The sequence below is a fragment of the Chlamydotis macqueenii genome, chromosome 4 (assembly GCF_036417535.1).
Source record: "Chlamydotis macqueenii isolate bChlMac1 chromosome 4, bChlMac1.mat, whole genome shotgun sequence".
NCBI lineage: Eukaryota > Metazoa > Chordata > Aves > Otidiformes > Otididae > Chlamydotis > Chlamydotis macqueenii.
The window spans coordinates 38,194,986-38,210,021 of record NC_141559.1 but is presented as its reverse complement, the minus strand read 5'-3'; the positions used below and the strand labels follow the sequence as shown (position 1 = coordinate 38,210,021).

The 15,036-nt window shown below is 37.1% G+C and overlaps 1 protein-coding gene across 1 annotated transcript in view; it reads left to right on the top strand.

Annotated features, from left to right (window-relative positions):
• PDGFC (platelet derived growth factor C) overlaps positions 1–15,036 on the top strand; it is a 132,579-nt gene that overhangs the window by 75,584 nt on the left and 41,959 nt on the right. The window contains exon 2 of the mRNA XM_086746932.1: positions 1,826–2,021. Coding sequence (XP_086603058.1) covers positions 1,826–2,021 — 196 coding nt within the window. The remainder of the gene's footprint in view (positions 1–1,825; positions 2,022–15,036) is intronic.

The window sequence follows — 15,036 nt, the reverse complement described above, 5'->3', positions numbered from 1 at the left end:
AACACTTTCTTCATATGTTGTGAGTTATAACATGGTTTGTAATCCTGTCTGTGCTTTTAAAGACAAAATGCACCACTGAATAGAGTATTGTCAAACACCACGCTTTGACATGTTTGTCTGAAATGGTGGTGCTTTGCATACTTTGGAAATAGCACTCTGGTGTACTGATCGCTGGGAAAGTAATTTTTATTATTGTTGGCTCCTCTGTTTAGTGTGCAGCTCTCAGCTGACATACTATACATTATAGAAAAATGCTTGTGACCTAGCTAACAAAAACCCAATTAAGTGTCTAACTTAGGAATCCTATTTTTGTGCCTTTTCTTTTTAAGTTTTTTTTTTTTTTCTTATTACTGCATGCTGTCCTCTCTTATTTGTGCACAAGACAGACAGCCCTCTGAAACTGTGTGTGGACACTGGCAAGACCACACTCCGTCATTTTTATATAAGCAGCAATTTTGCTTAAAAGAAAATTTACCATTTTCATACCGCAAGTAGAAGGCACAAGTCCATCAGAACAGAAGGAAAAAGTCCATCAGGCTTTAAATTATATTTAAATATAGATTAATTCTTTTAATATAGCAATGCTATTTCTATGCTTGCCTTTTCTTGCACTACATTAATTTAGCTGTCAGCCTTTACATGTAGTTATAATAAGGTACAATCACAGTGTATGCTTTCATTGTAGACCGAAGCATATATGTCTTACATAGCTTCAAATGAATGGTCGTTGTAATGCTGGTTATAAAACAATTGGAAAAATAAGATGAAGTATGTAACTGAAAAAGAGAATGAATAGCTGAAAACTAAATAGTATGAATAACTGTCCAGTACAAAACTACAAGCTTATTTTGTTACTGAAGTTATTAATAGGTAACTCTGAGAATTCCTATGATTTCCTGACTGACATGTCAAATCTGACTATATGCAGGTTTTTAGAAAAAGCCAAAGATAGTAAAAATCATGTGCTACAGCTTGAGGAGGGTTTTTTCATTTGATGTGCTTATGGAATTAAATTTTGTAGTTAGAGATCTTATCATTGTATGTCACAATGTTAAAGTGTTTCCAGATTAGGTCAGTGCCTGTTTTTTTTTTGCAGCTAAATACTCAATAGAAGCCAATTCCGGCTGCTGAATGTGAATTCCTGGGAATGTTAGTTACTTGAGGATGAGGTTTCTTGAGTTACTGTGAAGAGAGGTGTTGGGGCTATGAATGGCACGGCTGCTGCTCACCGAAGGAGTTCTTTCCTTTTGGTAACTCCTCACAGTTATGAATTCATAACCAGAAAAGGTCTTTTCAGTAGTTTCAGTGTTACTGTGTGCTTTAAAAATCAAATGTAGTTGGCTTATTTCTTTTGAATTCATTTGCTACAGCATTGTAAAACATTCATTTAATTTTACATGTGTTTAGTCTAACAGTACTGTGAAGAATTTTGAGGAATGCCCTTGATTGAGGCTCATCAGTAAATGCCTAATTTGTTACATCTGGTGACTTTCCCAAGTTTCCCAAGCATGTCCCAGTTTCATTCCTGTAGTAGGATAACTTTGTGCTGATACAGCCCTGAGGAGGGAGGCAGCCATCAAAATCCGTATCACTGGACTCAATAAATGTAAGACAGTCTCCATTAACAAGAGACAACTTTGAACAAGCAATTGAGGCCTGGGTTTGAATAACTTTTTGCTGGCAAAGTAATACTTACCACATTTAGGTTGTTGTTACTATATAGATTTTCCAAACAGAAATTCCTTGCAAGATGAAGAAGAGAAAACACTTTAGGAAAAGCAGAAGAAATGAATACTGATGCGTCTGTTCTCTGTCTTTACTATAGGCGTGCAGGATCCTCAGCATGAGAAGATAATTACTGTGACTACTAATGGAAGTATTCACAGCCCCAGATTTCCACACACATACCCACGCAATACTGTACTAGTGTGGAGATTAGTAGCAGTAGATGAAAATGTATGGATACAGCTTACTTTTGATGAAAGATTTGGGCTTGAGGACCCAGAAGATGACATTTGCAAGTAAGTTACTTTTCCTTTAACTTAGAAAAATCTGAAGGGAGGTGTGGGGAATGGAACAAAAGTGTTTCTCAAGTTTTGCAAAAATGTGACACCTATATATCAATATATTTATAAAATGTATCTTTTAAAGTATTAGCTTATGATTTTATTTTGAAGTGCTAGAGAAGGGTTTCATACTTGACAGCTTTGGGATCTCCCCATTTTTCCTTCTGCATTCAGTATCTGGGCCACAGATATATTACGATACAAAAATGTGAAATATTTAATCTCTCTCTGAAATAAAGCTTTTGACATCTGGGGAAATATTCTTGACAGAATGTTAGAGGAATGAATGTCTAATTTTTACAGATAAAATTTGGATAAGCAAGTTACCTGAAGTGGAATTCAGGTCATGACAGAAAGTACAACATCCTTGTCCAAAAAATGTACCCACCTTGCTACATAGTATTTTGATGGCCTTTTAGTGGTCAAGTTCCCACTTTCCTATAAAAAACAGCACTTACAGTATTGCACTAATTGGTGTTCTTCAATTGTTTTTTTTTTCCCTGACTTCAATAAATATTCTCAATCACTTGCACAGGTTTCTGTAGAACCTATAGAATCTGTATTTCCTTCCTATGACTTGCAGCTGAAGGCTTCGTAGCTTGGGAGGGAAACAACTATGACATAACATGCATCAGGATGGATGTAGTTCTGAACCAAGCCATTGTTTTGGATTTTGATTGTGTTTTGGATATTTTGTGAGGCAGCAGGGGCTAACATTATCTATGTTGCCTGTGGGTGGGTGAAAGGGGAGATATCCTAAACTCTTGTATCCTGTATCTGTCTGCCATCACAGCAACACATAATAAAAAACTCTAATGTGTGAATAGTGGTAGGTTGTCTGAACTCTTTTCAGTAAATTAAGTGACAGATAAAATATGTCATTTGAGTGGCATATCCCCCTTTGATGTGTTCCTGGAGAGGTACTTGTTTTGTTTTTCTGTTTGGGGTTTTATTTTTGAGTGCCTTGTATACACGTATGATTTGATTCTTGCTTTCAGTTTTTCTAATTAACTGACATTCAGTAGTTTTTATATCTTGTATCAACTTTTGATAGCAAATTTCAATTTCTTCGAGGTTACTTTTGCACTTACCCTTAGTTTGAGAGCTGGGGCTCACAGCAGAGGAGCAGATATCTTTCTTTTGTAATTCCGAAGGGAGTAATTGTCAAGGCCATGTCAAACATAATTAAAATACTCAGTACTGTAAACATATGTTTGCTCAGATGAGTGCACTCCCTTTGCACAATTATTATTTTATTTAAATGAAAACTTAGCTTGCTTTTTCTTTTCTTTGCATATGGTAGAGTGAAGTGGCAAGTGAAAGAAAATCCAGGTAGGGTGACTCATTCGTCCATTTGCAAAGAAAAAAAAGTAAGATAAGTTAAAACATTTTTAATATTATAACTAGAATAGTATTTTAATGGGAGTACATTTATTTTAAGTAAACAATGTGCTGAATACGAAAGTACTGGTCAAATTAAGAAATAGTATAAGTCACTCATAATCTTCACTTGGTCATAATCTTGTAGTGCTTATGTTTGTGCAGGGATACCAGGAATTGTATCAATGCAATTCCTGATACCTGCACTTTAAGGACACATAGGGCTTTTTGGCTTGGAAGATGTGACCCTCTGAAAAAGAGAGTTGCTGTTTTTCACCAAGAAAAAAAAGCATAGTTATGGTTCCTATGAAATTTGAATTCAGTAATGAGCTCAATAAAGGAAGAGAAAGTGTACCTTGTTTGATGTGAAGGTAGTAAAAATAATTGACAAGTTGAGGAAATAACTGAAACAAAGAGAGTTTAACTATGTAAAACAATTCTGTACAGACCAAGTATATTACAGTTATCGGACTAATATATCTTTATAAGTAATGTCTTGCCTTTCTTATCTCTTATATTTCCTAATAAAATCTCTTTTCCAATACCTTCTGTAGATAAAGCTAAGGGTTTTTATTGACTGCATCCAATAATATTAATTACTCCACTGTGTTTCTGCCATCTTGAAACACACAAATGAGTACTGTTGCTGTAGAGTACTCGACAGTTTCTCCAAAGGCACGTTTATATGACAAAGGACAGAATAAAATATGACATGAAATTTAATGTATACTCTATACCTTACAGTGACCTAATCCTTTAGTTCCGTCTATGACTGAAACTAGGTTAAAACTGCAGTCCAGTAATGTTAGATTTTCTATGCAACAAGGTAGAGTTTGTATCGGGATATCTTTCTCTCCCTTCTACGGTGTATGAGAGGACCATACGCATAGAGTGTATGCAGTTACCTGCAGTGGTCATTGTCACAGTTCTCAGTTCCTCTACTTGCTTCTTAAGCTGCATGTTCTGTGCAACGCCAGAGCTTTGTCCATCATCGCTGTAGGCTGTAACGCCCTGTAGTGTCAGCTCACTGGGCTGGTGAGAGAATGTGTTGGAGTATATTAGTTTAAGATAATTAGCAACATTTAAATCTCATAGTAATTCAGGTATTACTCACGTATCAGGAAAAAAAAAAAACCAAAAAAACAAAAACATATCCAGGTATACAGAACTTCTTTGCTTAACATAGTTCTAGAACAGGAAAACAATGGTAGTGGTGAATAAGAAATGTCCTGGATTTATCCTGAAACTATGGCAAGTTTTTGCCTCTTTTTGGCTGACTTGACCTCCACACTTGGGTTTCTCCAAAGTCAGTTCTGACATTTCAAGCTACTCTGTGAGGTCTTTTCATCTAGAACAAATACTTTATAGAGACATTCAATGTACCAGTCTAGTCTCAGCTTTAAATGCTTTCCTGAATCTGTATCAAAGTGATTCTGCATGGCTGTATGGATATATAAATCTCTGCAATATTGCAGTAATTTCGGTCTTGTGCACTTTGTTTGATTTCAGTTGTGATTTGCGAAAGAAAAAGGTTATGAACAAAAATATCTCCCAGCAAAGCAAACAAAAAAGGAGAGGCATGCAATCTCCTGGCTGATTTGTGCAGTACTGTTCAGATGATAGACCTGGCAGTGAATTTCCTTACATAAAGGAATTTCTGGCTAACAGAGGCATAGTGGATTTACATTCTGTACACACACCCTTTCTGATGAAGAAAAGAAGCAGCTTTTCTTCTGCTGATGAGATAGCTGATATGACAGGTCATTATTTTCATGATGCTAGCCCCTCAATGCTGTTTTAATCATGAGGCCATTAGACTTCTGTGCCTGACAGCTCCTATCATCAGGGAGATGCCATAACTCTTCTTGACCAGGAGGGACTGATTTCTGCGCAGTTGTTGCTTGTTGTCCAAATTTGTTGCTTTCTGTCTCTGAGAACATGCAGTGACACCAGCTTTGTGATAAACTCCTCTGTGACAGGAAGACACAGATTTAGCTTTCTTCCAGGAGGAACGTGGATGCCACAGGTGGCTTTAAAAGGCATTCTGATGTTGTGAGTAGGATGTAATTGGAGCATTACAACACAAGGCTGCGATAGGAAAAGAAAAAAAAAACAGAAAATCTTTCTTGCATTAGTAGCGTGTATCAAACGCACTTTCTCCCCGTGCGCAGACTGACTCTAGTTTTTCATCCGAGTGGTGGTTGCAGCTGTTCTTTCAAATCAACAGATGATTACAGTCTGTCTGACTTTTATTATATATAATAAAACACAGAAATGTGTCACAAATCCAAAGTGCAGTTACTGTAGATAGGATGATAAGGATAAAATACATGAGTAAAAGAATGTGGAACCAACTGATAGTTGAATAATAGATGCCATTTGAACATCATCTTCATATTATACTATATATTATATTAAACTTCAAATTATGCTATATATATTATACTATACTCATTTCTGACTCTTCAATCCTCTAATAATTTCAAGTGCAAACTATAGTCTGTTTTGTGTGGAATTTTTTGGGGGCCAGAGAGGTTTTTAGCAGCTGCATATGTGAATCTGTTCATGTAGTTGTATAAGTGAGGTTTTTACCTGTAATGTTTTAAAAGAATTCCCAAAGCTTGTCCAGTTAGTATCTGCAATATGTAGAACTTTTGCCTGAAGAAAATTAGTTAAGCTGAAGGCAGCTGCCAATGCTAACATGGGATAAAATCTCTGTGATATTTTTTTTTCCCCTCTCTTCACATCAAATTAAATACTTAATACTGGGAATGTTCTTACTCTGAGGATGCTTAGGGTGCTGCTTTACAATACAGTGCCACATGTATTAAATTTGCTCCCTCCCTTTTCCCTAATGTTTCCATAAGCTACTTGCCTTCACTTTGGATCTGCTGTTACTGAACTGTGCCTGAGCTTTCCCCTTCCGTTCAGGGAACATCAAGATTCTGTGGCAGAAACGTAATCCAACCAGCTTCAACAGTCGTATATGTTCTTAATGAATGTATGGTTAGGAAATCATTGACAAGGGTTAACAAATTAGAAGATTTGGCTCAGTCTGAGGAGACTGGAACAAGTGTATTAAGAGGAAACATACACTCTGTCTTTAGTCAGTGGCTACGAAGAAGGAAAACATTTGCTTAGCTGTCTTTTTTTTTACATAGATTGTGTCAAATGCATACTATGCAGTGATAAGTTATGGTAAACACAATAAAAAGACTAAAAATTTTTGTTATGTAATTTTCTAAAGAGACCGTTCTGTGTAATACAAGACACAATGAGTAACTTACACCGTGGGGAGCTTCCTTTCTCGTAATTACTCCAAATCTATACATCCAGCATGCAGACTAAAACATGGATGCATAACTGCAGCTCCTAAGTGTTTCAGTAAAAAAGAAGACAGGTATTTTGCTTCTCTTTGGTCCCTTGTCCTGGAAGCATCTTACAGCATCAACGGAGCATATGCATGAAAGTATAATGTCAGCATCTTTTTCTCTTAGAAAGATGAAATTCCACCCCACACTCCGCCCCTCTGGAAAAAAAAAAAATATTGTTTGTTTTGCCTTGAGTGCATTATAGTGGCAATATTTATGTACATGTGGAGAACGTACTAATATCAAGCACAGATTCAGGAAAAAATAAAACTCTTCACATAAAGTAGGTATTAATTCTGGGGCTTTTGAGGGCATTAGATCCTTATCAAGGTCTAGTTCCCAAGAAAATTGTTTTCTGGATAACTGATAGACTGTCCTTACTGTCAAGACAGTCTTAAATGCTTCTCATGGATTGTGATTACACAGGGTGAAGTTATCTCTTGGGTAAGTACAAAGTTCAAGTTGGCTTTGAATAACTGGACAAAGACCTTTAGATGAACTCTGTATTTAAAGAGGGACTGGTGCAGACAACATTGATGGCGACTCATGTCACTAAGTAGCTGGGCTGCTGGGATTTGTGCTTCTTTGCCTCCCACCCACCCCCCCGCCCGATTCTGAAGATGCAGGGGTTGCTACTGCCACATCTATTTGAAAATTCAGAGAACAGTGAGGAGTCCCTCAAAATTTCTAAGGCATATAGGTGGGCTGGGCTCTGTTTAGGTGACTCTTTGTATCAGTGATACTTAAATGTCTCTTTCATCATTGGCTGTAACTTCTTTAGCAGAAGTGAAATCATACTAAAGTTCAGATTTGTTACAGCTCTGTGCTATGAGTCAGAACCATTTGGATAACAATGATTCCATTAATATATGGAATTATAAAAAGCATATCAACTATCATTCCTCAGTACACAATTTTTTTTTTCCCCAACACATAAATTACTTGTTAATTGTTTTTACTTAAAGTCTAAAAGGGAGTCATATAATTTAAATGGCCAAGATGAGTTCTAGCATTCAAGTGCCTTAGATTAATTGAAATACTGATAGGGAAGAATTTATTATGAAATAGTTAATTTAAGCTGAAGTCCTTGGTAGCAACATTGTTCTTTTACCAGTGTCAGGAAGGTGACATTTTAGGAGTAGTGTGTAGACAATGCCATAAAGCTTGTGTTAAGGCAGCTGGTGGAGTAATTACTTCTTTTTTTTTTTTTTTTAATTTTTTTTTTATTTTTAATTGCTCAATCCATTTGCAAGACAACTGAATAGTGATATCAATTCAAGAGAGGTTTAAATGGATTTAAATGGAGGGTGAGAGTAGGGGATGGGGATCAAAGTTTTTAAGTTAGATTAATTTAGGACCAGAGTCCTTTGATTGTCTAAAAATTGTTCTTTTACATATAAAGAAAAATATGAATACTACAAAGGTTATTTCTTTCATGTGAATTCAATTATAACAATATTATTTCAATTTTATGAATGCAGAAGAGTCCAATAGACTCATGCATCATGCTTGCTTATGTTTTGAATGGATCTGTTTCTTTTCTATTCTAATTGAGTAAAATCATAGTTCCTTGTATTTTCTTTTTTTTTTTAATTATTTTAATTTTTTAAGAATGCTCTTTCTTTTGGATTTTCCATGATTCCAGAAAAAATTGACCCTTTGATTACCAGATTATTCAAACACTAACTCATCTTTTCAGCTGGTCCCATTCTGCTGGTTTAGCTCCTGTCCACAGTTCATGCCGTGGCAGAGATGTGTACTGATTCCAGAAGTATACAGATTCCTTTGGGCTCTCTACTGCTTATTAAAGGTTGCTAAATATCATTCTCATGATAACGCTTTTATAAATGTGACAAAGCAGATATCACAGGCAGTAAAAAAAAGATAAAAATTAGAAAATCAAAGCGCAGTAAGGTTATGATTGAGATTACTCTGTAACACACATGTTTCTTAAGGTTCAAAAAGAGTAAACTCAGTTCCACAGAAGGAGTTTACAGCTGCAAAATTGTACTTTCTAAGCAAATCAGAGTGCAATGTAAGGAAGAGAAGGAGATGCTTCTCCGAGCGGAGCTGGAGGGCAGCACAGCTTACATAATGTGATCGGAAGGGCACGCTGCAGAAACTTAGGGGCTATCACCGCATTCTTGCCCACCCACTTTTCCATTCTTTACAGTAAATCCAGCATTCATTTTTAGTATCCACTGTTGCTGGAGGACACTATAATGGATATTTTTTCGCCAGTAATTTAAAGTCTATTTTCACAGCCCAGATGAGTGTTAGGAGAGTGATTGCTGATGAGTGGGCAGTTGACATAATCCCTTGCTCCTTTTTCACACCAGAGACGACACTCATTGACATAAAAAACATTTTGGGCTCCTTAACAGTCCTCTCAATCTCGAGCAAGCTTTTTGAATAAAGTAAACTATGTCCACAGTATCAAAATATTTTTGTAAATTATTCTAATCCTAATTTATTGCTTATAAAGTTGTTTCATGTTACCATCACTGGCTGTGTTTCTAATCGTGTAGACTGAAGTTATTTTCTTTGAAAGGAGTGTGGCATTACTGGGTCTTGCTTCTGTCTAGGGTACGCTGGGAACAGTTGTTATTGACAGAGTTCCCCTGTTCCCACCCCACCCCTTATTAAAAGAGAGAAGTAAATGTCTGCTGTAAGGGGTACGAAAGCATGCTGTGAGCCATCGGTGCCTGAGCTCAGGGGTGCAGACAGACCCTGCAGTTTCTGGTGCGGTTCTCTTAAGTCCTGATGTCAAGAGAAGTGCAAGCTGCAAAGGCAGGCCCAGCAACATAATCTAAAGTTACCCAGTGTAGTGTCTAAATATTCCAGTTTATATGTAGCATGCACTCCATCCTTGACTGGTTACTGAAAGTCTAAGTACGGTTAGCCCATAGGCTTACTGTCAGGTTTATAAGCAGCTTTCTTCTGTTTAATCAGCAGGAATAGCAGACATACCAACCGTCCTATTCCTAGACAGACAGTTGTGTTTCTTCACCTGTTACGCAGCTTTTCTTCTTTTCTCTTCCTGTGTTTGTTCTCTTCCTTTCCTCTCTCACTCTCCCTCAATGCCATGGTCACTTCTTTGTTTGTCATCAACACTTTAACAAAGTATGTACATTAAATTTAGTTAGACAGCATTACCGGCAAATATTGTCAGACAAACCAGTAACGGTCTTCCACTTGATGCTGCTCCATTAGGATGAAGTCAAAGTGAAATGTAATGCAATTTACTTTAATCTGTTCTCAGCTGATCATCAAGATATCTGAGAGGATGTGTGAGCATAAGAAACTGCAAAAAGGAAGATTACTTATTACAAAAAAAAAAGATTAGATGGTCGTGTGGGAGGGTCCTAGGGGTTTTACAAGGTAAAATAAATAGATCTTTTATTTTCTGACAGTAACAGGAGAAGAGGGAGACCAGTAAACTAGGAGCAATTATTAAGTACCACTGCTTCAGACTAGCCTTTGATTCATGTGCTGTGGCTGGATTAAAAATAGGTTTGCATAATTTTATTGCCGTTAACGTCTAACTAGGTAAACTGAAGTAAGAGGAAACTCCTTATGCTCTTCAGGTGAAAGCTGATCTCCTGCTAGGGCTGGGAACACATTTTTTTCTGCCTCATGCAGTGTTAGGTGGCTACTTGGTTCCATTCTAGGGATTTTTCACTTTCTGTTCAAGTAGCGATTACTAGCCTGTCCTAGAGCAGGATATTGGACTTCATGACAAATGGTCTGTCCTGGATTGGTAAATCCTGTGTGCCAGTGTAGCAGCCAAGAGACCGTATATTATTGTATTGCTGAACTAAAGAAATAAAGGTGGTTTCATTTAAATAAATGCAGACAGAGCCCCAATCTCTATTGAACTAGGCAGGAGGGAGGGAAAAGGAGGAGGGGACATTTGACCAGGTGAGTAATGCTGCTATACCATCAGAGGGTGCCTGAGGGGAAGGGGTGCTGCCTGCACTGCCCCGGGTGAATCCTCACGTGCTAGAAATGCCCCTTAGGAATTTTGGGTTTGTTTGTTTTCCAAAATATGCTTTTGAATATTGACAGGAAATTGCTTAGGCAGTAGTTTTCACATCGTTTACTGGAGTAATCGCTGCATTCTAGGATATAAGGAATGTGCATAAAGAAAAAAAAATTACCATTTGGGATACTAGAATAAATATTTTAAATGCTGCCTGAAAAACAATGGTTAAAACATGATTACAGATTCACAGAAGCTGCAACAGATACATTGACCATGGTGAACAGTCTGAATAGTGGTAGAAATTTTATAGTAGATTAGAAATAATGCTTTACAACCTTGGCTGTTGATGTCAACACTGAGCTCTCCTGATGTTTTTGGTTTTGTGCAAAATATTAATCTGTACAGTAGGAACGCGTGATTTATTGTGATCGCTGTAATTCCCAAGATAAAATACACCAGAGTCCAGAGCAGTAGGACCCTGAATTCTGATGGCAATTTCGATGTGGTGTTGTCCTATAAGTACATAATAATAATAAATTGTGTGGGTGTTCCTTTGCGGGGGTGGAAAGAAAAGGAATACCAGTGTGTAGCACATTAAGAATATTCTATCTTACTACCATTTTTGTTACGTGCATTGCTATTACGATTCATAACTTGTGCAGGGTACTAAAGAAAATCTGTGGTCCACACATGAACTCAGTAGCAGAAAGCAGACAGACTGGAAGCGAAACAGTACAAGAAAATGTTTCATGTAGATGGTACCTGTTTTCCAGTCCTTTAAAAAATAACCTTTCCAAGTGACTTCTTAGTTTTGTGGAAAATCTTTTTTTTACTCACTGTATGTTGTATGGCTACAGGAGAATCTGTAGTCAAATAGGAAAAAGGTAAATGTAGCGTAGTAACCCTGAGCCATGGAAACTCATGGAGACTTACTCACCATGGAACTTCTTCCTTTGGATTTTAAGATGAAGGCCAAGATAAGTAAATGGACTGGGGCATCATTTGCAAGCTGATTCACATGTGTTAGTATATTTTTCGAAGCTCTCCATTTTTCCCAAATTCATCTTTTGTCTTTGATATATAGTAATAGTCATGTTGGTATGAAAGTCTATGCACTTATTTGCTTTATATCTCTGTTCTACTCCTAACATGCCATTTTTTGACCAAAATTAATCCTTATTTAGAGAAATCTAAATGCATTTCTTATCCTGGCTGTCATGGGGAATATCTGCCATTCTTTGATACAAATCAAATAAGTGTAGGTAGCTTCTAAGAAATTTGGGAATTGGTCTTTTAAAAGGAGGAGTTTGGGAAACCATCTTCTTTCCTTCTTACCTTCACTTTTGATCTGCATCTTTTTATAAGATTCTTATTCAAGTGCTTGAAGTAATGTATCAAGAAAAGTTATACCAGTATAAATTAGTTCATAGCACAGGCTATCTAGGACTGAATTCTGGGGCTGCTATATTCCAGAAAATATTTATTTACTTGCTTTATCCACATCAGTGGTTTAACATAGGCTTAAATAATTGCAGGGTTGCTGTCTGAACATATAATTGTTTTCTTTTAGAGCCTGAAGTACAAACAATGTTAGTTGGTAACGCTAGTTTACAGTTTCTCATTCTTGTGGAAAAGTTAATGTCCCTTCCTCCCCACAAGGCAGAAGTTACTTTCAGAGACTACGGGATATTCACGTGCACTTAAGTGCTTAGCAGTGCACCTACAGAGCAGTCACAATGATTTATTTCCTAGAGGTGTTTGTGTGCCAGTTTACCAGTCATCAGGGAAAGGATACATTTCCAGCAATACTCAGTTTATCAACTGGCACTGAAGTAAACTTTTGATACAAAGGAGAGTTTTGGGGAGGAGGGTGAAGAGATGCATTTATTTGGGTTTCTTATTTTTGCATGCAGTTCGTTGACTCTAGCTCACCAAGTGACAAAAGCGACTATGCAAAATGTATGTCTTAGCTTCACATGATGCCTCAGCGTTTTCCAGAGATCCACGGAAAATGGAAATATATTTTCTGGTAGACTGGAGAGTGGTAATGCAGCAGTTAATTTCTCCAGATCAAACTGGTGCATCCTTTTCTTTTCATTAAAAGTGTTCAAATGTTTGAAGAGTAGAATTTGGGGGTTTGAACCCTGTTTTATTTTTCCCTTTCACTTTTAGTGTTGTAAATGTATATTTATGATCAAAGTGTCTTACAGTGAAAGAAGGGAAAGAAAACTGAAATCTAAGGATTAAAACTTTTTTTTGTGCATCCTAAATAACAGGGTAGAAGTACAGAGAGAGTTGTGCGGTTGTGTTAGAAGCCTCAGGCTGTTACTAATCAGTATGAGGAAAGATTAAATAGAGAGAACCATGGCAACCATCTAACATTTGTGAATGAATCCATGTTTCCATAAGGCAGTTCCTAATGTACAGTACTGCATATGCTAAAATAGATGTATTCAAAGTAGGTTGGTGCAGAAACTGCAATCCATATTTGGTGAATGGCAGTTAGAAATGTTCTCTGTTTATACCTTGAGTATCTTTATTTCATGGAAAATGTAGACATGGCAGGATACTTGGGGTTTTTATGCTCATTTGCTGCATTGGCTAGAAATGATGTCTATTGCTGGAAGTGATGTTCGTATATAGTTAAACATCATTTTCTGAGTACAAAAACCTGACCTCATCAGTTATTTATTTGGATTATATCTGGGTATGCTGTTTCTTTCCAGTGATTGTTAAAACACAGCGTGTGTAGTATCAGCAGATACAGGTAATACTATAGAAAATTATTCCTTTTCAAATCATTGCTGTTCCATCGTCTTTTCTCTGTTTTTACATTAAAACATCAAGCATGACAAAAATGTAGAACGTAGATCTTTTGTCAGTTGTTGGATAATCTGTAATGATATCCAAAGGAGTTTCCTCTTATAATTGAAAGCATTGCCAAAGCCTCCTAAAGAGGATGAATGCTGGGGGTGAATTGCCCATGCTGTGAACCTCAGCAACTCAAGTCAAATGATTCTGGGTAACTTTTCAGAACTTCCTATTAGAAAGACAAAATCCAGAGGGAATATTTTAAATATTTAAAATGTTATATTAAGTAGTTCTTGAAAAACAGTTTTATTCCAATATCCAGACTTTATTGTCATTCAAAGTAGCCCCAGCCAAATATTTCCGATAATGTTGAGTGGAATAATTTTTATTGAACTTTTACCTTGCATGGAGTATTTGCTGGTGCTGCCACAGGGTCACCATTTCAGCCTAGGTGCCCTCTCCCTTCTGTTCCTCCAGGAAATTTGCTTTCTGCGTCATTTGAGGTTTTTTTTTCTCTGCTGCCTGACTGACAAGTGGAGTTATTAATAGCTAATTTCTACTGATGTGCACTGCTAGTGGTTTGTGATTTCAGGAACCTTGTATCTACTGGGCTGAATGCAGGACTGGACTGAAAAGGCCAGTCTGTCAGAGTCTGAGATTCATACAGCTATTATTGTCTGGCAACAAATACAAAACAGTATGATGTAAATTAATGCATTTGAAAGGCAAAGGATTTAATTAAACAGCTGTTCTGAAGCTTGCAAACTTGGGTCGTAGGTACTACCTGGCCTAGCAATATTGGAGGGAAAGAAAAATAATACCAAAAGTAAGATTTCCTCTTACAAAAGTTGAAAAATAGTGCACAAGTACCTACAGTTCCATTATTCCCAATTATTTATTTTTTGTGTCATTTTAATTTTTGTCTCATGATGTATGAGGTTAATCTTTCTGCCTTGGTCTTTGAGGAAAACTTACTTTAGTCTCAGTGAGAGGGGCAGTATTGGTAATAAAAAAGAAGAAAGTTCTCCACCTATTGAATGAACGATGCAGTACACTCTTCTTTTTACAACTGTATTGCTACGCCTGTGGGCTTGTACTTTGCCTAAAACCCACTTGTTTCTCTAATCCAGCATGCCGCTCTCTCATCTACTGCCTTCTTCCTTCATGGGATCCTCCCACTTCCTCCCTGCCCTTTGTCGTAAGCTTTGAATTCCCCTTGTCGCTTTGTGCATTTTTACTGGAGACTGAACAACATGTTCACCTGTGGGGAATAACAAGGCTGGTTTAAACAGACTGGGTCTGCCTTTAGATACTATGGATTTGAGTGCCTCTGTTGTGCTCCAGTGTTCTCTTTTCCACGCAGATAAACGTGAATCTGCCTGTCGGAGCATTACTGGAGGACTGGGTTGATTGGCCTCCAGAA